Here is a 19,693-nt window from a genome sequence, read left to right on the forward strand (position 1 = left end):
ACATTAATAATGTGACGAACCGCATCACTGACTACATCAACTTCTGTACTGACACCATTGTTCCAGTCAGGCGGGTGCATTGTTTTCCCAACAACAAAGCATGGATCACCAGTGACATGAAAGAACTTTTAAATAAAAAGAAGCAGGCTTTCAAGCTGAGAGACAAAGATCTTCTTAGGAGTGTGCAAAAGCAGCTGAAGGTGAGACTGAGGGTGAACAAGGTGGCATACAAAAGGAAGCTGGAAGGCCAACTACAGCAGAACAATGCCAAGGAAGTCTGGTCAGGAATGAAGATGATCATGGGCTTCAGTTCACAACAACAAGCTGCTGGGGGTAGTCTGGACACGGCCAATGAGCTAAATGCTTCCTTCAATAGATTTAGCACACCCACACCCATCACCAGCAGCACCCTGTTCACACCCTTGTCACCTTTACAGCTTTCTCATTCCTTTTCACACCCCACCACTTCACAGCCATTGTCTGCAGATACACATCCACCTCAATCAATCAATCAAATTTTATTTATATAGCGCTTTTTACAACAATTGTTGTCACAAAGCAGCTTTACAAGTGCCGAGTCCTAGCCCCCAGTGAGCAAGCCAAGGGCGACAGTGGCAAGGAAAAACTCCCTAGTTGTTTGCATGAGGAAGAAACCTTGAGAGGAACCAAGACTCAGGGGGGGAACCCATCCTCCTCTGGCCGACACCGGTCACCATGACAACAACAACAACAATTTAGACAGAAAGAAGAGAAAGAAAAGGAAAAATATGTAATAATGTCCATCATGATGTATGCATCCGGTTAGGCAGGAGGTGGCTGGCTCAGGATGGATCGCTGGTCTCCTCATCTCATTATTCCTCAAGCAGGCAGGCAGCCATGTGGAGAAATGAAACAGGGAAAATTAGCTCTGTATGAGGACATATACAGGACAGGTAAAATTATAAACATTTCCGGAGTGTGGCAGCAACTCCGGCATTTAGTTAAATTATTACAGCCTAGCTAAAAAGGCAGAACCAGAAGGTAACATAGGCTTGGGGGCATTCTGAGACAATGGCATCCGTCCACTGCACTGTCAACAAACTTAAGTGACCACGAGCAGTGACAGGACGACAGCACCAGCGCCCCAGTCTACCATAAAACCCTTCGTCTATGAACCCCTGGATCTGTACTTTTATCTAAGGGGGGATATTAATATATATATATATATATATATAGTGAGTGTGTGTGTGTGTGTGGGTATTACGTGAAGGGACCTTTCTGGACTTCCATAGCACAAAAAACATTTCTTGTTTGAAGTTACAGACCTATGTATGTTTTATTTAACTGCAGTAAATTTACAAAAAATTATTATTATTAAAATTATAATAATTATTATTATTGTTTGTAATAAATGCAAAAATTGTATTTGATGTCTGGAAATTTATTTATTTGAGTGGTAGTTAAGGAGGCTTATATTTTAAGTAATACAAAAGCAAATAAATTAAGGCAAGTGTTTGCATGGATTTTTCTATGTTGGTAGAATTAAAAGAAATTAGTTCTGACAACTTAAATTTGAGTGACTAAACTTTGAATTCATTTAGTTGTGTTTATTTAAAAAACTAAGTATGTTCAACTTAATTTCCAGCCCTCCGTCAACTCAAAATATTTAAGTTAACTCAACATATTGATTTTAGTTATACTGTGATAATTTATTTAAGTGTATTTATGTTACTTAGATGGGTTACATACTACAGCAAGTTAAATCAACTCAAAAAGATCCATGCAAACACTTGCCTTCATTTTTTTTAAAGTAATTTTAAGACTTCATTTTTTACAGTGTAGGCAGGACAGTATCTCCGCCAGAGACCGTATCTCCGCCCCGACATTCGTTAGGATACGCCCACCAGTATAGACACTTGACGTTTTACAAAATAAACAAAGGTAAAAGGTTTTAATACTGCTGTCGAGAGTTTTGCTGTTGAGCGCGTTCACGTTTGAGCGTCTGGTATTAGATGTCAACCAACATCTAGGTCAATCACCTTATCGACACACCCCTTTAGATAACACTTAATAACTTCTATAAAATCTGGGTCTTATAGAATTGACAAAATATAATTGCTCAAAAAACTTATTTTACGTGTAATAAAAATTTAAAGTTTCTCATCTGGCCCGTTCACTTACATGGGAATGGGCAGGGTTAAAACTTGTACTGCAGCCAGCCACTAGAGGGCAGCTGACACACGGAGGCTTCACTTTTCACTCGTGTCGTCCAGTCCACTTATATATACGGTCTCTGTTATGAACGTATGTAGAACTGTATTTTAAACACTAATTTGTCATTGTATGGTTTGGTAATGATACATATTGTGATGAGGTCAGAAGAACCTGTCTCATCCCCATTATTGCAAAGACTCTATGATGTGATGAATTAATGTTATCACATGTTTTATGAATCATGTTGTGCACTGGGAAATGTATACTTACCTGTGTTGGAAATGCAAGGGAGTGCGGGCGCCTGTGTTGTGTATGTGTTATTATTTGTCATATGTGTGTTTTTATGTTAAAGCCATTTCATTGCATACCCCTATGAACGCACCCCAGTCGGTAATTGGTTTGGTCCAATTAAGCAGATGGTGGGGTTATGGGTATATAGGGACAGAGTGCAGTGAGAAGAGAGGATTGGTTTTGTAGAGGTTGGTTTGGTTTCCTGAGTGTGTCCGTACTGGCTGCAGTAAGTCAGTGAGAAAGAGGTTGCTTTAACGTGCTATGGTGCAGTTTAAAAATCTGATGATAACCTCAAGATTTTAACATTCGTTTGTTCTCTTTGTGTGTACAAGTTTTTCATTTCTTTTTGTCCACGGGTGCTGTGAATAAACTTACCCATTGGGATTAGAAACATATCCTTCAAACTTGTCTAAATCTCTCTGCGACCAGTGATGGCTTAGTTACCTTGAAAAAGTAATCCGATTACTGACTACTGATTACACCTTTTAAAAGTAACTTAGTTACGTTACTGATTACTTGATTTTAAAAGTAACTACGTTAGATTACAAGTTACTTTAGTAGTTACATTCAGCAGCAAAATTAATTTTTCCAATACACACTTTATTGGAAGTGCATTTTTAACAGTAACAATGTATTGAAGCAGGTTCGGTAACTGAGGCAGAAACTGCTTAACAGATAACAGGAGGGAAACTTTATTGATAACGCACCCCTGGCGCGCGCAGGCCCCGCCCCCCCCCAGTGTCACTTAAAAGGCTAAGACTCCTTGAGTGGCCAAGTGTCTGTCCGTTAGGGAATTCGCTGTGAGCAGTAGTAATCGCTACAGTATCTCCTGACATTACGTTTGTGTAGCTGCGCGGTATTATTTGTAAATTTATTTGTAAACGTAATACAAGCGAACTATTCAGTCAGACACCTTGTGAAACGAAATACCATTACAATTTCAAGCATTTTAAAGTAGGCTACATTACCCAAAATTCCAGCACTTTTCAAACATGGAACACAGTGCAACATTAAAATTCTATCAGGTAAATGTTCATTCCCCTGTTTTTGAGGGGTATTTCTTTATACTACCACATATCGTTACGGGAGGAGACCAAAAAATGACTTGTAAAACGTGCTCGCGCTCTCACAGGGTCGCGCGCAGCATGCGGAGTCGAGCGCTACGGTCAGACGCAAAAGTAGAACTGAGCCAAGAAGAAAGCAAAAATATATATTTTTACTAGGGAAAATAAAAATAGTAACGCACAGTTACTTAGATAAGTAACTTTAATCTGATTACTGGACTGGAAATAGTAGCGCGTTATATTACTCGTTACCGAAAAAAGTGGTAAGATTACGCGTTACTAAGTAACGCGTTACTGACATCACTGTCTGCGACACAGACTCAGCACTCCGCTTAGGAATCATTACGACCAAAGTCTGGTATTTGAACACAAGGGACCTGCGGGCGACCGATGTACCCCCTCTCCCGATGACACACATTTAAGTAACTTACACTTTATCATGGATTATGGAAACAATGTCAACATTAGACATGGCGAGGAGACTGGGATTGTGTCTGTAAGGAGCATACATCTGTTTCACATGGAAAGCAGTCAATATTTGTGTCAAATTAAATGTGTTTTGTTATAGCACATATTTCTATTGCAAAATATGCTGTCATGAAATGGAAAAGCATCACAAAAACTATAAAAACATTGTTTCTATATAATTCAGTCTGAAGGTGTTTTGCCATTATGGCCACTAGATGGTAGTCAAGCTACATTTATTTGATCATAACCAAAGGTCATTTGTCTTCTAGACTGTTTTTTTATTTGAATTGTTTGAATATATGTTTAAAAATACATACACTGAAATGTATACAGCCTTCATAAGCATTAGAAATGTAAGGAGTGTTGAATGCATTCATTGCAGTAGTGTTGAATGCATTCAAGTAGTGTTGAATGCATTCAATTGATTAGAAACAATAGTCTTGAATAGTTTTACCAACAAATTATATAAATAACAGTGAATAAGAATAAAATAAAACAACAACAAATAGAAACAAAACATGAAGCACATAAATCAGTGAATCATAAAATTTTAATCAATTTCACTTACATTAAAAACATCGAAATGAACATTTATCTCTTAAAGGAGCCAATTATTCATCAATCATTACTTAACGTGTGGTGTTGTAGACACTCCACCAACTTCTGTAAGGCCACAGTTAGCCTCTCATTTGACTTTTGAGTATCAAATTATCACATTACTAGGCAAATGAGAAAATTTGCCCTTCTTGCTCTCTCCCAGAGACTAGATGGAGCCTTTCCTTTTGACCCACACACACAAACCTATATCAGCCCACATGTCAGTCTCATTCAGCCCTTGGTTATCTAGTAGAGTGGTGTGGGTATTGGCACATGGTGGGGGCCCTGGGGTCACCCTTATGATTTTCTGTGCAGCCATCCTGCCCTGTCTGTCATACTGGGAGATGAATCATGTTATTTTGCTATTTGAGGACAAAACAGTTTCATTCGAAGGTGATGAACCATGCTGTGGGATGGACAGCTCTGCCACCTCTTCTTTGTCATTGTTTTCTGCCTTCTGAAAACCTGAAAAATACACCCTGTGCCTAATTGAAATGATCACCCAGTTTCAGCATAGAGAGAACTAGGAGTAGTCTTCTGTAGCATGTTGACAGCCTCTGACTGCATATCCCCAATAGCAAACAACGATTTCAAGAAATGTAATTTTTATTCTTTAGTCTGAAATTGCTTTTATTTTGTCTGTGACCTATGTGTGAGGTCATAAAGTGGAATGTGTGGTATGTTCAGCAAGAGATTCTCTTTGTAGCAATAAGACCATCATCAATCAAATTTTATTTATATAGTGCTTTTTACAACAGTTGTTGTCACAAAGCAGCTTTACAAGTGTCCGAGTCCAAGCCCCCAATGAGCAAGCCAAGGGCGACAGTGGCAAGGAAAAACTTCCTAAGGGCATGAGGAAGAAACCTTGAGAGGAACCAAGACTCAGGGGGGGAACCCATCCTCCTCTGGCTGACGCCGGTCACCATGACAACAATTTAAAGAACGAGAGAAAAACAGAAAAGATGTGAGGGATAAAATCCATCTTGGTGTAGATTTATAAACACGAGTCCTTCATGTTATTCCTGTTTAGTTCTATCCATCATCCTTTATCCATCATCCACACTGGTTAGTCAGGGCAGTGGGTTGATCCTCCCTCATATCTGGTTAGGCAGGAGGTGGCCGGCCCAAGATGGATCTCTGGAAAGGCTCGTCTCTCCTCATCTCGTTGTGCCTCGAGTAGGCGGGCAGCCATGTGGAGAAGATAGAACAGTGCTTAACTGTGCTTGCCTAAACTATCTCATATTGTAAAATTGTACTTTTTGTGACTTAGCGTGGAGTCCTTGTTCCAGTTCATCTAAATGTGGTGCTCGAGGCTTTGGAGGAACGTGGCATTTAGCTCCGCCTCCTCCAGTGCTCCAGTGTCTTCAAGCAGGTCCTGTAGAGAAGTATAACAGAGGCGCGCTGGGTGTTGCAGCTTTATTGTTTCACTTTTCTGTGAGTAGCGTAAGAAACGTTTAGCGATGTCTGGAAGAGGTAAGGGTGGTAAAGGTCTTGGGAAAGGAGGCGCTAAGCGTCATCGCAAGGTTCTCCGTGACAACATCCAGGGCATTACTAAACCCGCCATTCGCCGTCTGGCTCGTCGTGGCGGTGTCAAGCGTATCTCCGGTCTGATTTACGAGGAGACCCGTGGTGTGCTCAAAGTGTTCCTGGAGAACGTTATCAGGGACGCGGTTACCTACACCGAACATGCCAAGAGAAAGACCGTCACCGCTATGGATGTGGTTTATGCTCTGAAACGCCAAGGACGCACTCTGTACGGATTCGGAGGTTAAACGCTTAACTCGACACGAAACCAACGGCTCTTTTAAGAGCCACCCATATACTCATTTAAAGAGCTGTTTCATGCGTTTACTGGTAACCACAAGCGTCAATTACTTAAACGCGCACAGAGAACGTTTTGTCCGACTTTGCTTTTTGAATGTACTTTTATTAAAATCATGGAAGGGTCAATACACAATCATTGCAAGATTCATAATGTCAAACATACTATTAAAACACAGCATACAAATTAAACCATTTCATTTTATAGGCTACATGAACTCTTGTTACTTGTTATTTCCCCATATAATTTCTACACAATTTATCACACACAATGTCTGACTTTGCCGTGACCTACAACAATTTTAAAATGCACGTTGTAGTCTGAATCCTAAAACATTTAAATGAATGGACATATTGAATAAATGAAGACGCTTTATGACGAAATAATGCAATAATAACCAACGTTATGACCTAACTAGTTTAGAACCTCATCCAAAGAATTTTAGTATAATAAAATGATAAAATAGAAATTCCTTTTGTAAGCAAAACTAATCAGGAGGTTTTGAGGCTCTATTATAGTTTTTGTTTGTAAATTGAAGGCAGAAATGGCTGGGGCGGGATTAAGAGGTAAACGTTATGGCTCGTTTAAGAGCCACCCATATACTCATTTAAAGAGCTGTTTGATGCGTTTACTGGTAACCACAAGCGCCAATTATTTAAACGTGAGTGATCCTACACATATAACATACGTATACACTATATATATATATAATAAATTTATATATTTATATATTATATATATATAAATTTGAGTTGACTTGACTAGATATTAGATTATTAGACTAATTTTCTTCACTATAGTGAATGTAAAATTTAGTTCATTGAAAACGAGTGTTATATTGTGAGACGAAAAGTGAATGGAACAAAATAACATTCAAAAAGGTCTTTACGTGGATTTAAATACATAGGCTACTGTTATCTAAGGGGTGACTAACAACATCGGATGATGTTGTTTTTGAGTATTTTCAAGCTGATTTGAATCGGGTCAAAACTAACCCGCTAACACCAAAGATGTATGGAGGGTTATTTGTGACAATATTATATAAATAAATGAACAAAGAAATAATTGTTTAAAACGTTAAATAAATATTTAAAATGAGATTTAATTAATTAAATTATTAATTAAATTATTTAAATATGGAAAGGAAGCATAAATAATTTTATGTAATTAAATTCATCATTAGTTGATTGTGATATTTGTATTTCATTAATTGTTTAACTTAAATAATTTAATTAATTATTTCATTATTTATTTCATTATTTCAAGCGCGTCGTCGAACCATGAAATAATTAAATCTGTCAACATCAGCCATCAAACTCAGTGGGCGGGCCTAACTCCGATCGATGCAGGCTGATTGGTTAGATTGCACAGTAAGTCATGATAGAGCGATGACAGATGTTCGAGAGCAGCTCTAACGCGCCTTAACCTTTTTCTGATACCGGTGTTCACTGTTTCGAGATAAAAATGTCGAGAAGCTGCCCTGAGCTGTTAAGAGAAGCTGCAGGTTTGATTGAAGAAGCATTAAGGAACACTCCTGAAGCTCTTAACACCCAGGAGCAGCCTTCAACCTCCACTTCATCACACAGACAACCTGTCCAAGGTCTGTAGTTGGGTGTATGACAGATTGGGCCTAACATTAACCAGCTTAACACACCAACATGCCGCTTCAGTTATTAGTATACCAGTTAGATAGTCTAGTTAGAGGTATTTTAGATACTGGACTTGCGTGTCTAGTACTGGGGTGTTAAATATGGGCAAACTGTACAACGTTAACAATCAAGTTAGCTGCATCTTTCACAGACACTGATATTTGCTTCAGCAACTGGGCTAGTTCAGCAGGATGGATAATATTATTTGGGTGGTGGGTCATTATTCTTATCACTGCAGTGACTGCACTGGCATAGTGGTGGTGTATGAGGTGTTAGTGTGTGTTGTATTGTGGTGGTGTATGTGGTGTTAGTGTATTGTTGGTGGTGGCGTATGAGGTGTTAGTTAGGCTGACCATATTTTTGTTTGGGAAAACCAGGACACGGGGGGGGGGGGGGGGGGGCGAACTTAGGTTGTCGAGCGGGGGAGGGGGGGGGGGCGAACGTAGGTTGTCGAGCGAGGGGGGGGGGGGGGGGTGTCGAACGTAAGTTGTTGGTTCTCCGCCAGTTGAGTATGATGAGGCTCAACTGATGAGGCTCAGGGATTCCGTGTCATACAGCGCCGTGCTCAGGGTCCTAGTGCCTGTAGAATTAATGGCCCGATTAACTTAATTTAAAAACCAGGACATTTCCACAGTTTTAAAAAATATCCCGGGACGCCCGGGACAGGACGTGAAATACGGACATGTCCCGGGAAATACGGACGTTTGGTCACCCTAGTGTTAGTGTGTGTCATATTGTGGTGGTGGTGGTGTATGAGGTGTGTGTACTGGTACAGTGAGTGGATCGAACACAGTAGTGCTGCTGGACTATAAGTGTTATTTCTTAAGGAAAATAAAGCTCATTTTATATGTTTTTTTGCTTTTAAAAGGTCTGTTCCAACAAATTCAATCAATTAAAATATTCTAAAAAAGTTCTAGAACCCAACAATAAAATACAAGTAATATAGTTACTTGTCATGACGTGTTGTAGTGTGAGTTGAACCTTAAAGTATTTACAGAAATCATGTGACTGTGTAATCACAACAAAAAAAAACATTAATGAGCTGCTTAGATAAGTTAAATGATTGTTATTTTGAATAAACATTCAGAACTGGGTCTGGGTTCTCATGTTAAGGGGAGCACTATTTACTTAATTTTTTTTACACTTTATTTTCTGATACATTTTAGAATCATTTAGAGTAGCATGAGAATAAGGAACTTAAGCTTTGTCGCCATTCTACTAGACAGCATATAGTTAATCCTTTGTTTTCAGTCGGTGGTTCTCATTTTTGTTGTGACATTTTTGTTTCTCTCTATGTGCAGCCGAGGTGGCAAGGCTCTTTGCTCCATACAGCAATAACATTACACCTAGAAGGTATGCTAGACGTCAATTGCAGAGCCCTGCAATTCGATGCAATTACTACACACACACCTTCTGTTGCTTGCATGGTCACAAGGCTGATACAGTTCCAAGTGTACAGGAGAAGGCAGACCTTGCAGCCTCAGGACTTGGAGAAAAAAAAGTATCATTTTCAGGTTAGTTTGATCATTTATGAGTTGTAATTTGCTTTTGTTCATTTGTGTTTCAGTAATTGTGCTTGAAAGAACTGTAAAGTTCTGTTTCTGTGCCAGTCAAAATGCAGTTTGGCTCACAATATTAATGTGTTTGCATAACTCTAACTCTGAAATTAATGTGTGTGTGTGTGTGTGTGTGTGTGTGTATATGTATGTGTATATATTTTTTTATGTAATCAGGAAATTATGCAGATCCTATGGTAGTAACGAACAGACTGATGGAAGTATATCCAAAACTTCGTGAAGGGGGTGGTTTTGAGCTTCTCAAAGTTGCTGGATCTACTCGCAGTCGAAGTCTGGCATTACTCCCTTGTCCCAACTCTGGATACACACTTGTCTATCTGAAAGATCCAGCTACAATGATTGGACAGGCTACAATCTACATACGCCCACTTCAACAAGACCTGCCTTTTGAATCTGTAAGCTATACTTTTACACATTGTGAAAAAAAATGTTTATAATTCTTACACATTAATGTTGTTCTTTATTGTTATATTCTATAAAATCATCAGTTATAGCGGTAATTAATTAAAATGCTATTTTATGAATCTTTCCACTACATTATTAGGAAGGTGCTCGTCGTGCCTCTGGTCCAGTCATCTCCTGCCTCACTTGTCAGAGGGGTGTTCTTTTCTCTGAAATGAAACTGCACAGGGAGAACTGTAAAGGGTATGTAGCTACACAACCAATTTCTGTGCTTGGATTTGTATTTTGGCTTGTTGTACATTCTAGTGAGTATGATAAGTAAATCTTATTTTGTTACTTTAAGGACATCCATTCAGGAATCAGATAGGGATGGAGAGGAAAATCAGGGTGAGGCTAATGTTAGGGAACCAGACGCGGTCAGTGACCGTATCCAAGTAAGGCCGGAGTCAGCAGGGACATCGGTTGCAAGTGCAGTAGTTGTGGCTGACAGTGAAGAGTTTGAGCACAGAGCAGCAGACCGTGGTTTGTATTCACACAGCAGAGTAGCCATATAGTTTTGATTTGTTTGTAATGATTTTCAAAATGGTATAACATTTATGGATCTTGTGTTGTGCACATATTTTTTGTGTGTGTAGAATGGGGACTTATTGAAAATCCAGTTCAAGCCTCCAAAGTTTTCAAGGAGAGCTTACTTGGGGAACATGCATCTGGAAGGCCACTTAAACTGAAGATGGATATAAGGGACACTGAGGAAGACAGAGAGCGTGCACTTCTGTCATTCTATAAAGAGCAACGTGAATGGGCATGTCCTCTTCAATGTGCCCTTGATGGTTAGTAATATAGTGAGTTAAAATTTAAATGACAGCTACAGACAAAAATCTGTTAGACACTACTTTTATTTCAATTATTGAATAAATATTTTGTTTTATGACAGGGGATGCTGCTGTTGGACAAGGAGTGGTGCGGTACTTTCTGACAACAATAATATCCAAACTTCAGTTTGGATTCAGTCTAAATCTCGGTGTGTGTATAAAGCATATATTATAGCATGTGTAAATGAGAGTCAGTAAGTTACTTATACCACTGTAATGGCCTGTTTTGTATTACTGACAGGTGGCACAGGTCGAACGCTGTTATTTGAGGGTCAGCCTGACCACCTCGTTCCAGCCACATCAGAGTCCCTTATTGAGAGCAATCTCTTCCAGGTTGCTGGAAGGATGTTGGGTCATTCCTTCTTGCATGATGGCCCATGTGTGACAGGATTAAGTCCAGCTATAATCCATGTGTTGTTCAATGGAGACCCAGAAATGGCAACAATTGTCACAGAAGACTGTCCCGATTTGCACATCAGGAGCATAATAGAAATGGTACATGAAATTGCCTGTTTTAACCCTTGTGTGGTGCTGATATTTTTGTTACTCAGTGTTTGTGGGTTTGGTGGACCCGCAAACACTGAGTTCACATTCACATTTTGTTCATTGAAAATGCGTTTTGATATACAACATGTTCTTCATAGAAAATTAGCCAAGGCCAATGAGTCTGAGATTTAAAAATAATTAAGTGTATTTTTTTCATTTGATACAAAATGAACACCATACAAGGGTTAAGCGTAAAGGTTTTTGGTTTTGGTTTCTGCATTTCATAGTGCATTTTTATGGATTCAAAATATGACACATATTGGGTGCTATTTACACTTAGTATTTCCTTGGGTCAGTGGCATGCCTATGGTGCACAACTTCAGAATGAAGAAGGGTTAATGAAAGAGCTCTGTGCTGATTAGTAATCACTTTGTTTTACTTTATTAATATCTATAATAATCATCAATGCCGTTATTAATTTGTTCTTAAACATTTTGTAGGATAGATTACTGGGCTTGTTCACAAGATATATGCCTAAGTGTAATGTTATTTAAGAACTGTGTTCAAAGGGTGTGTGTGTGTGTGATGTTACATTTTAATCTATAGTAAAATACAGTACTGTTAGACAGTCCTTGGAAATACACAATACGTGGTTTGGTCATGTAGAGGTGATTCAGTTAAATAAGTGTAGTTATTTTTAACTGTCTTATGTTCTTTGGGAGAATCAGGCCCATAAGTGAAGACAGCACATAAGCATATCCAATATTTCTGAAAATTGTCATGTACTTTTTAAAATTGTGTCTTAGTGTAATAACTTTTATATAATAATCTAAATTTTAGCTTGAAACTGAAGAACTTACTCAGGAGCAACAGGACACTGTCTCAGATCTATCCATGTCGTGGGATCTTCCAGCAGTCACAAAAACAAATAGGAGATGGCTACAGAACAAACTATTGGTCCATGCTGTAAGTTAGAGACATATTTTTTTCAGTGAAATTACTGTTTTTATGTTCAGTGTTGAGAGGTGGAAATTGGCAAGCTATTACATATAAACACCAAATTGTCACCAAATCACTTTAAAAAACTGAGCATTTTAAACATGATTTAACACAGTTAAATTTGACAATTTCTATTCGTGCCTCTCCTGGTAGAAAGTTCTCATTTGTGTTGGCTATATCATTTAGGTCATTGGAAGGACCAAGCGTCAAATAAAGCAGCTAAGGAAGGGTCTGAAAGATGTGATGGTATGGCCCTTCCTGATATCTAGACCCGACGTTGTCTCGCTGGTTTTCCCCAGAACAGGTGAAACGCTCTACACTCCCCAGGTGATTTATTTTTCCTCAGTTTTGTATCATGATTGTGTTCACACGAGTATTTTTCGTCATCTGTAAACCTTGTAATCGGTATGTTTTGTAACCAACTGGGAGAATTTCCTGTGTAAAAATATGCAAATCTATATGTCCCATGATCTATGTAAATGTGCATTTATGCAACTAATTAACATTGTTGAATGTTTTCACCCCTCAGATGCTCCTTGACAAAATAATTTGGCCTGTTGAGGACAGTGATGATGATGATGAATTTGATGTTGAGACCACATGTCGCATTACTGGTTTTCTGCGCCTGTTCATCGAAACAGGTACGGTTGTGTTAATACTACTCTGTTGTCCTTATCACAGGTACAGTATGCAGTTTTACAGAAAATGCATACATATGTATGCAAACAATGGAATGGAATGTTTGCAGTACAGTTGTTTCTGATGAAAAAATCCTTATTCTAATATTCTGTGTTCATTGACTTTTAGCTTCACCAAGGAAACTGGCCGAGCTGCTAAAGTTCTGGGTGGGGTGGGAGGTGCTGCCATGTGAACTCAAAGTGGAGCTGTCCAGAGGATCCTTTCCTACATCCACCACATGCTTTGAAACTTTGAAGCTGCCAGTTCATTTTAAGTCCTACACAGACTTTGAGGCTGCCTTTATGGCTTCCATAAATAGCACACACACTGGATTTGGACTAGTTTAACACAACTTTCCCTTAGATCAGGGTTGTCCAATCTTGTCTGCAAAAGGCCAGTGTGACTGCAGATTTTCATTCCAGCCAGTCACAAGCTCAGGTAATCAGTTGTTTGAAGAGTGACTTATTGATTATACATGAAACCCAGTGTGCTGCACGTTGTTTCAAACCTGCAGCCACACCAGTCTTTTTGAATAAGATTGGACACAAGTCTGAAGTTCAAACCACAGTTATTTGTTTGTGACATTGTATACTGTATTTAGTCCAGTTACTTTTCATTTCACACTGCAGTTTAGTGACTGAGCGCACTAAACAATTTTACTACATCCTGCCATCATCACCTAGGTGAGCAGAGTCACTCTGTACTCAACACCGATTGACATGTAGAATGTTAGCAGTTGAGCAGTGTTATCTTTCCAGGTGTTGTACTGAATCCAACTGTAGGCCTATCCTGCAGCAGATTCAGGGTAGTGCAATCCCCTCTAATTACTTTTATTTCTGTTCCTAAAAAAGGGGGGGTGGTATGTGGATGTGGGTGATAACGGCACAACACAGTTCTTTTTCTTCTGCTGTTATTGAATGCATTACAATATCATGTCTCAACTTCATCTGATTAGTCCAAAAGCTTAAAACATCTCAGTGTTTTCACACTGCAGATGAACTTAACCATGGTTCAGTTGTTCTGGCCGAAGACAACCTCATTAGGTTGGACCAAACTTTGGTCATTTGTTCCAGACCTTAGTTCATGGCACATTTTGTGCACCTGGTGATGTTGCTCAGATCAAATTGATAAGTCTGTACCAACAAGATTAAGTTTTTTTTTCACCTCATGTTTGAAAGAGGCTTGCAAAGGGAAGAGTTTAACTCATGTTTAGCTTCACTATTTTATTCTGTAATAAAATAGACAAACAGGATAGGGCTGTTTAACAACACAGTTTATTTTAGTTCCAGAAAACAAAGAATTATGTCAAATTCATGCTGTTAAAACAAAGTGTTTATTTTTTGCTTTTCATTAACTGTTGTTGAAAATCCAATGCATGTTTATCTAGATATGCTACAAGAATAAATTATATGCAATTTATTTCAGTCTCCTATGATTCTTGACAAAATCTGAACAGTCTCCAAGTACATGCCAATTGTGCGATCCAAAGGCCCCCCTGGAACTGGCAAAGAAGCAAGTTCATCATCAGTGAGCTCACGGCGCAGCTGGATCTCCGGAACAGATACAGTGTTGTCAAGAAGGGTGTGAGGCCCATTCCAGTCAATCCCATAGTCTTCATTAACCTATGAAATATATTATCATAATAGACTAGTGACTTCTTACAGTACCCAATGCTCATCGTAGAAGCAAAGATAACGTACTTAATGACCAGTCAGTGTATAATACCTACTGTTGCAGTAACAAACCAGCTAGTTTTTCAGTAAAAAATATAAGCAAATGTTTGAAATGCACGCATGCAGAATGTTTAATTACATTAAAATATTGACTTCTCAATGAATACATACCTCGGTTAAGTCCTCTGTGGGAGTTTGCTCTCTGTATCTTCTCCAGAGTTGTTCTGGTGACTGACCCCTTTCAGTTCTAAGGCCATGGAAGTTCCAAGCATCTCTGAAAGACTTGAGATGCCTCTGTATTTGTGGTAGGAAGATCCAATGCAAGGCAAATAGATGAAGTTCATTGTCAGGGTGAAGTGCTGACTGATCTTCCAAAGAGACAAAGATCTGGTAGAAGAGGTCTAGAGCATGCTCATAAACATCCCTCCACAACCTTTCTATTCTGTAAGAAAGACATAACCTGGATTGTATATCTTCTCTTGTACAATCAATTAACACTATAATGTAAGGCAAGTGAATTTACCGTTGATTATGAACACTTCTGCCGGTGATGTGGGAATTTCTGTTGGTACCTCTGCTCCTGATCATAAATTCTGCAACGTCTGCATTCTCCCCACCTTTATCAGATCGTACCCTTGATGGCAATCCATACTCATCAACAGCTGTGAGAAAGCTCTGTAAGACTGTGTTTGCTCTGTTATTGCCAGCCACAGTAAGGTAAACCACCAAGCGACTGAATCCATCCACCCCTCCATGGACCACAAACCTCCATCTGTATAAAAGAGACAATTGTGAACAGGTTAGCTAACTCACAATGTTGTACACATATCTGTACATAGATTTTTCTTTCTGCCAGTATTACTAATACCTTATGAGCTTATGGTTACCATCGATGTGCCATAAGTAATTTGGGCCAGGCACAGAATACTGCCGTCGTCTTAGTGTATGCAACCGTAGACGTCTCATGCACACACCCTCTGCATCAACTCTGCGAAAAGACTCTCTCAACCTTGAGACTGAAAAGAAATATAGCTGAAAAACACATACCACTCTGGAAAAAAATTAAGAGACCATTGCAAGTGATGTATGTGAGTAAAATGAACATTATTGGTTCATTCTATATACTGCTGACAATATTTCTCTAAAATTCCAAATGAAAATATTTTCATTTAGAGCATTTTCTGCAGAAAATATGAAATATAAAAATAAGGAAAAGATGCAATACTTTCAGAGCTCAAATAATGCAAAGAAAACAAGTTCATATTCATTTAGAAATAACAATAGTAATGTTTTAACTTTGGATGAGTTCACTAATCAATATTTGGTGGAATAACCCTGATATTTAATCACAGCTTTCATGCACCTTGGCTTGCTCGCCACTACCCTTCTAAAAAAAAAAATCCAGCCCACGTCCAGCTGGACACCCAATAAAAAACTAGCTCTTTACCAGCATAGGCTATGTTTTTGTGGATGACAAGCTGGGCGTGAGCTGGATTTTTGGCAGGGCAGTCTTTCACACACAGCGCTCTCTTCATTCTCTAAACAGCTGTATATATCAGCCAGAACATTAAAACCATTGCAGTGCTCTCTTCATTCTTTACACAGCTAGATAGCATTAAATCCCATCCAATACAATGTCTCTCTACACACTTACTTGGAACACGTATACCTCTGGCTTTCAGAAGACCATGCATTAGCTTGTAGCCCGTGTTTGGGTGGCTTCTGTGGACATCAGTTACAATGTAGTCCAGCTCTTCATTAGTGAGTGGTGAATAGAGGTCTGTCTTTCTGCAGCAAACAAAAGCATTGAGCAAAGTCATATATGATGGGAAAGGGATATCTCTATACAATATACTTTACAATTGTACATGTTCATCTTTACAGCAGTAGACAGTATGAATGAAGAGTAATAAACAAGTTAAGTTTGGTGTTCATAGCTCAATGTTTTAGTATATTAAAGCCATGATAAACTGTTTTCATATAGTAGTAAGGTCAGTGTAACGTTTATCAGTTCAGTTTTCTGACCGTTTGAGAAAACTGGAAAAATTGGGTGCAAAAATATACGTTACACTGACAAACGTTACACTGACCTAGCTAGTACTTTCAGTACTTTAGTTAGAACTAGATCAGGGGTAATCAATTAAATCTTTCCGCGGTCCATTTTTGGCAGATAGCTCAGACCAAAAATGGGTCCGCGGTGGCGAACGAAAGTTGTTGAGCGGGGGGGGGGGCGAACGTGTGGTGGCGAACGTAACACTCAAATGGCTGGTGAACGTAACACTCGTCTGAAAATAAATTCTCCGGTTTAAAATATAGTCTCCCGTTAAAAATTTTTTGGCATTTGGGTCCGTATCCAGTTAATCAGGTATGTGATTTTGGTCCGGACAGGACGGCGTTCGGGTCCGGATCCGGACCGCGGTCCGCCATTTGGTGATACCTGAACTAGATGATGCTACATTAGGGAAATTTATATGGAACAAATGATTGGTTACCCACCGTATTCCGTTCTGTTCCATGTGTCTCCTGATGGTCCTCTCAGACACTCCATACATATATGCGATTTCAGGAGCTGTTACTCCACAGAGAACATGGTGCTCCAGCATTCCGCTGGGGATGTGAAAGGCTGGGCGACCTGGGCCTGCTGTAGTTTGCTGTGGTTGGATGGAGAAGCGCTGGAGCACTTCTTCAAAGTTTGCAGTTACCCTGTAGTCTATATTTTGGTGAGAGAGAGCAGAAAGCAGCCCTAACACTTCTATAAAGTCGTGTATTTGATCAGTGACAGAGTCTGGGGCTGCAGCCCCTGATTCAATTTCCTCCGCTAGCTGTAAGATAGTTCTAACGAACTCCTGAGAAATGTCCTGCAGATCCATGTCGAGAGCCACCATGCTGAGAAAACACTCACACAGGCCAGAGCAATCAACCTGCATCGATCGGAGTTAGGCCCGCCCACTGAGTTTGATGGCTGATGTTGACAGATTTAATTATTTCATGGTTCGACGACGCGCTTGAAATAATGAAATAAATAATGAAATAATTAATTAAATTATTTAAGTTAAACAATTAATGAAATACAAATATCACAATCAACTAATGATGAATTTAATTACATAAAATTATTTATGCTTCCTTTCCATATTTAAATAATTTAATTAATAATTTAATTAATTAAATCTCATTTTAAATATTTATTTAACGTTTTAAACAATTATTTCTTTGTTCATTTATTTATATAATATTGTCACAAATAACCCTCCATAAAGATGTGTGCAGTTTTCTAATACAATACAAGTTAAAGATCTACACCAATCAAGGTTCTGATTCCTATATTTAAATTGAAAGTCCCCATATACTAATTTATTTAGGTTCTTTTAATGTTTTTATTTATTTATTCTGTAAAAACGATATTTAACTGTCTTCCAATTTCTACAGCTCCGAAGCTTACATTATTCCTCATTTTATACATTCACTCAATCTTTGTTACTTCTGTTATTTCCCCAGATAAACCGTACACACAATTTATCACCCGAAATGTCCGACTTTGACGTGCACTACTACAATTTGCCACAATTTAAAATGCACGTTGTAGTCTCTGAATCCTAAAACTGTCACGTTGAGGACCCCGGCCCCTCCCTTTTGGGCGTGTGTTTACGTAGTCTACGTGCATCTTCTGCGTCTGTGGATATTCCGTGGTGATGGCTATGTCATGTGATAATCCGTCTCACCTGTGAATCGTCTCGTAATCACGTGGGGTTAATGTGGTTTGTCTATTTAATGTGCGCTCGCGCAGTGTCCTGTGCTCGTCGTTGTCTAGAGTCTACACGTTTCTGTGTAAGTGTCAGATGTTCCTCGTGCGCTATTGCGCAATCTATGTGTGATTCATTAAAAGTGACGTCTCTGCAAGGATTCTGTGTCTCGTCCTTCGCTCCACCCCGATCGTCACAAAAACACGTTTTATAAAATAAATGGAGACGCTTTATGACAAAATAATGCAAGGAAACTGCATTATTGAAACTCTAATGGTAAATAATTTTATGACAATATGACATTATTTAACATTCTATGTCTGTTCTAATTATTTCAAGTCTTGCCATCTTATTTACTTTATTACATTACTTTGTCTATTTTAATAAATTGTCATTTTATTATTTTATTTTATTATGTATGTTTCCTTTTTTTAGGTTCTTTTAATGATTTTATTTATTTATTCTGTAAAGCACTTTGAGTATAAATGAAAATGAAAGGTGCTATTCAAATAAAGATTATTATTACGTTTGTAATGATCAATCAAAGTAATGACCTAGCTAGTTTGAACCTCATCCAAAGTATTTTAGTATAATAAAATGATAAGATATTCCTTGTGCAAGCAGAACTAAAGAGGAGGTTGAAGGTAGAAATGGCTGGGGCGGGAGTTAAATGTGTCCATCTGTGCAGTTAGAACACACACACACTAGTGATTATTAGGGGGCTGTGGATCACACGTGCCCAGAGCGGTGGGCAGCCCTAGCCCGGCGCCCGGGGAGCAGTTGGGGTTAGGTGCCTTGCTCAAGGGCACCTCAGTCATGGCCTCAGGTCTGGGAATCGAACCCACGACCCTCCAGTCACAAGACCAGTTCCCTATCACCAGGCCATGACTACGTTTTCTTTTTCACTATCTCAGCTTGAGTATATGTGCGTGTGTGTTCAAATACACCTGTATGTTGACGTGTGAGAAATAGTGCGAGAGTATATTTAATATACTACAGGTGGAGAGTTGTAACACCATGAATTCCACCGATCATGGATCAGATATGAGTCATATGATCATTCCAGTATTTACCCAATTCCTCCCTGATCCCATATGGTGAATATCAAGGATGGAAACAGGCACATGCAGATTCCATTTAGAAAAAACTGATTTCGAGGTAAGAAAGAAGGGCAAGTCA

At 38.9% G+C, this 19,693-nt stretch overlaps 3 protein-coding genes across 5 annotated transcripts; 2 read left to right on the forward strand and 1 right to left on the reverse strand.

The window, feature by feature from the left end:
• Nucleotides 1-6,073: 6,073 nt before the first annotated feature.
• Nucleotides 6,074-6,385, forward strand: LOC143495164 (histone H4). Its single transcript, XM_076992458.1, has one exon. The coding sequence runs from the start codon at nucleotides 6,074-6,076 to the stop codon at nucleotides 6,383-6,385; it is 312 nt and encodes a 103-aa protein (XP_076848573.1).
• A 3,003-nt stretch (nucleotides 6,386-9,388) lies between these two features.
• Nucleotides 9,389-14,476, forward strand: LOC143495170 (G2/M phase-specific E3 ubiquitin-protein ligase-like). 3 transcript variants are annotated; one of them, XR_013125584.1, is made up of 11 exons: nucleotides 9,389-9,598; nucleotides 9,818-10,056; nucleotides 10,206-10,306; nucleotides 10,407-10,585; nucleotides 10,699-10,893; nucleotides 10,998-11,084; nucleotides 11,177-11,430; nucleotides 12,262-12,387; nucleotides 12,607-12,724; nucleotides 12,950-13,061; nucleotides 13,228-13,263. XR_013125584.1 is itself a non-coding variant. In XM_076992464.1 (11 exons), exons 2-11 carry the CDS (start codon nucleotides 9,835-9,837, stop codon nucleotides 13,443-13,445), a joined length of 1,635 nt encoding a protein of 544 aa, XP_076848579.1. In that variant the 5' UTR covers nucleotides 9,389-9,598; nucleotides 9,818-9,834; the 3' UTR covers nucleotides 13,446-14,476. The 3 variants fall into 3 exon arrangements, 2 of the variants coding, with proteins under 2 accessions (XP_076848579.1, XP_076848580.1); XM_076992464.1 differs by having other exon boundaries at nucleotides 12,607-12,747; nucleotides 13,228-14,476; XM_076992465.1 differs by lacking the exon at nucleotides 9,818-10,056 and having other exon boundaries at nucleotides 12,607-12,747; nucleotides 13,228-14,476.
• Nucleotides 14,359-17,783, reverse strand: LOC143495171 (uncharacterized). The gene is made up of 6 exons (XM_076992466.1): nucleotides 17,268-17,783; nucleotides 16,426-16,559; nucleotides 15,640-15,787; nucleotides 15,295-15,543; nucleotides 14,943-15,213; nucleotides 14,359-14,720 (listed from the first exon to the last, which is right to left on the reverse strand). Exons 1-6 carry the CDS (start codon nucleotides 17,696-17,698, stop codon nucleotides 14,520-14,522), a joined length of 1,434 nt encoding a protein of 477 aa, XP_076848581.1. The 5' UTR covers nucleotides 17,699-17,783; the 3' UTR covers nucleotides 14,359-14,519.
• Nucleotides 17,784-19,693: the final 1,910 nt, after the last annotated feature.

Source organism: Brachyhypopomus gauderio, unplaced genomic scaffold (genome assembly GCF_052324685.1).
Source record: "Brachyhypopomus gauderio isolate BG-103 unplaced genomic scaffold, BGAUD_0.2 sc93, whole genome shotgun sequence".
In the NCBI taxonomy this organism is placed as follows: Eukaryota; Metazoa; Chordata; class Actinopteri; order Gymnotiformes; family Hypopomidae; genus Brachyhypopomus; species Brachyhypopomus gauderio.

What these genes read in the sequence shown, in the direction of transcription:
- LOC143495164 (XM_076992458.1), top strand. Translation starts at nt 6,074, where the DNA reads ATGTCTGGAAGAGGTAAGGGTGGTAAAGGTCTTGGGAAAGGAGGCGCT.
- LOC143495171 (XM_076992466.1), bottom strand. Translation starts at nt 17,698, where the DNA reads ATGCAGGTTGATTGCTCTGGCCTGTGTGAGTGTTTTCTCAGCATGGTG. An exon ending in CAGAGGTATACGTGTTCCAA is followed by an intron (nt 15,788 to 16,425) that starts GTAAGTGTGTAG and finishes ATTTCTTTTCAG; the next exon opens with TCTCAAGGTTGAGAGAGTCT. An exon ending in CCACAGAGGACTTAACCGAG is followed by an intron (nt 14,721 to 14,942) that starts GTATGTATTCAT and finishes TATATTTCATAG; the next exon opens with GTTAATGAAGACTATGGGAT.
- LOC143495170 (XM_076992464.1), top strand. Translation starts at nt 9,835, where the DNA reads ATGGTAGTAACGAACAGACTGATGGAAGTATATCCAAAACTTCGTGAA. An exon ending in ACAAACTATTGGTCCATGCT is followed by an intron (nt 12,388 to 12,606) that starts GTAAGTTAGAGA and finishes TATATCATTTAG; the next exon opens with GTCATTGGAAGGACCAAGCG. An exon ending in GCGCCTGTTCATCGAAACAG is followed by an intron (nt 13,062 to 13,227) that starts GTACGGTTGTGT and finishes ATTGACTTTTAG; the next exon opens with CTTCACCAAGGAAACTGGCC.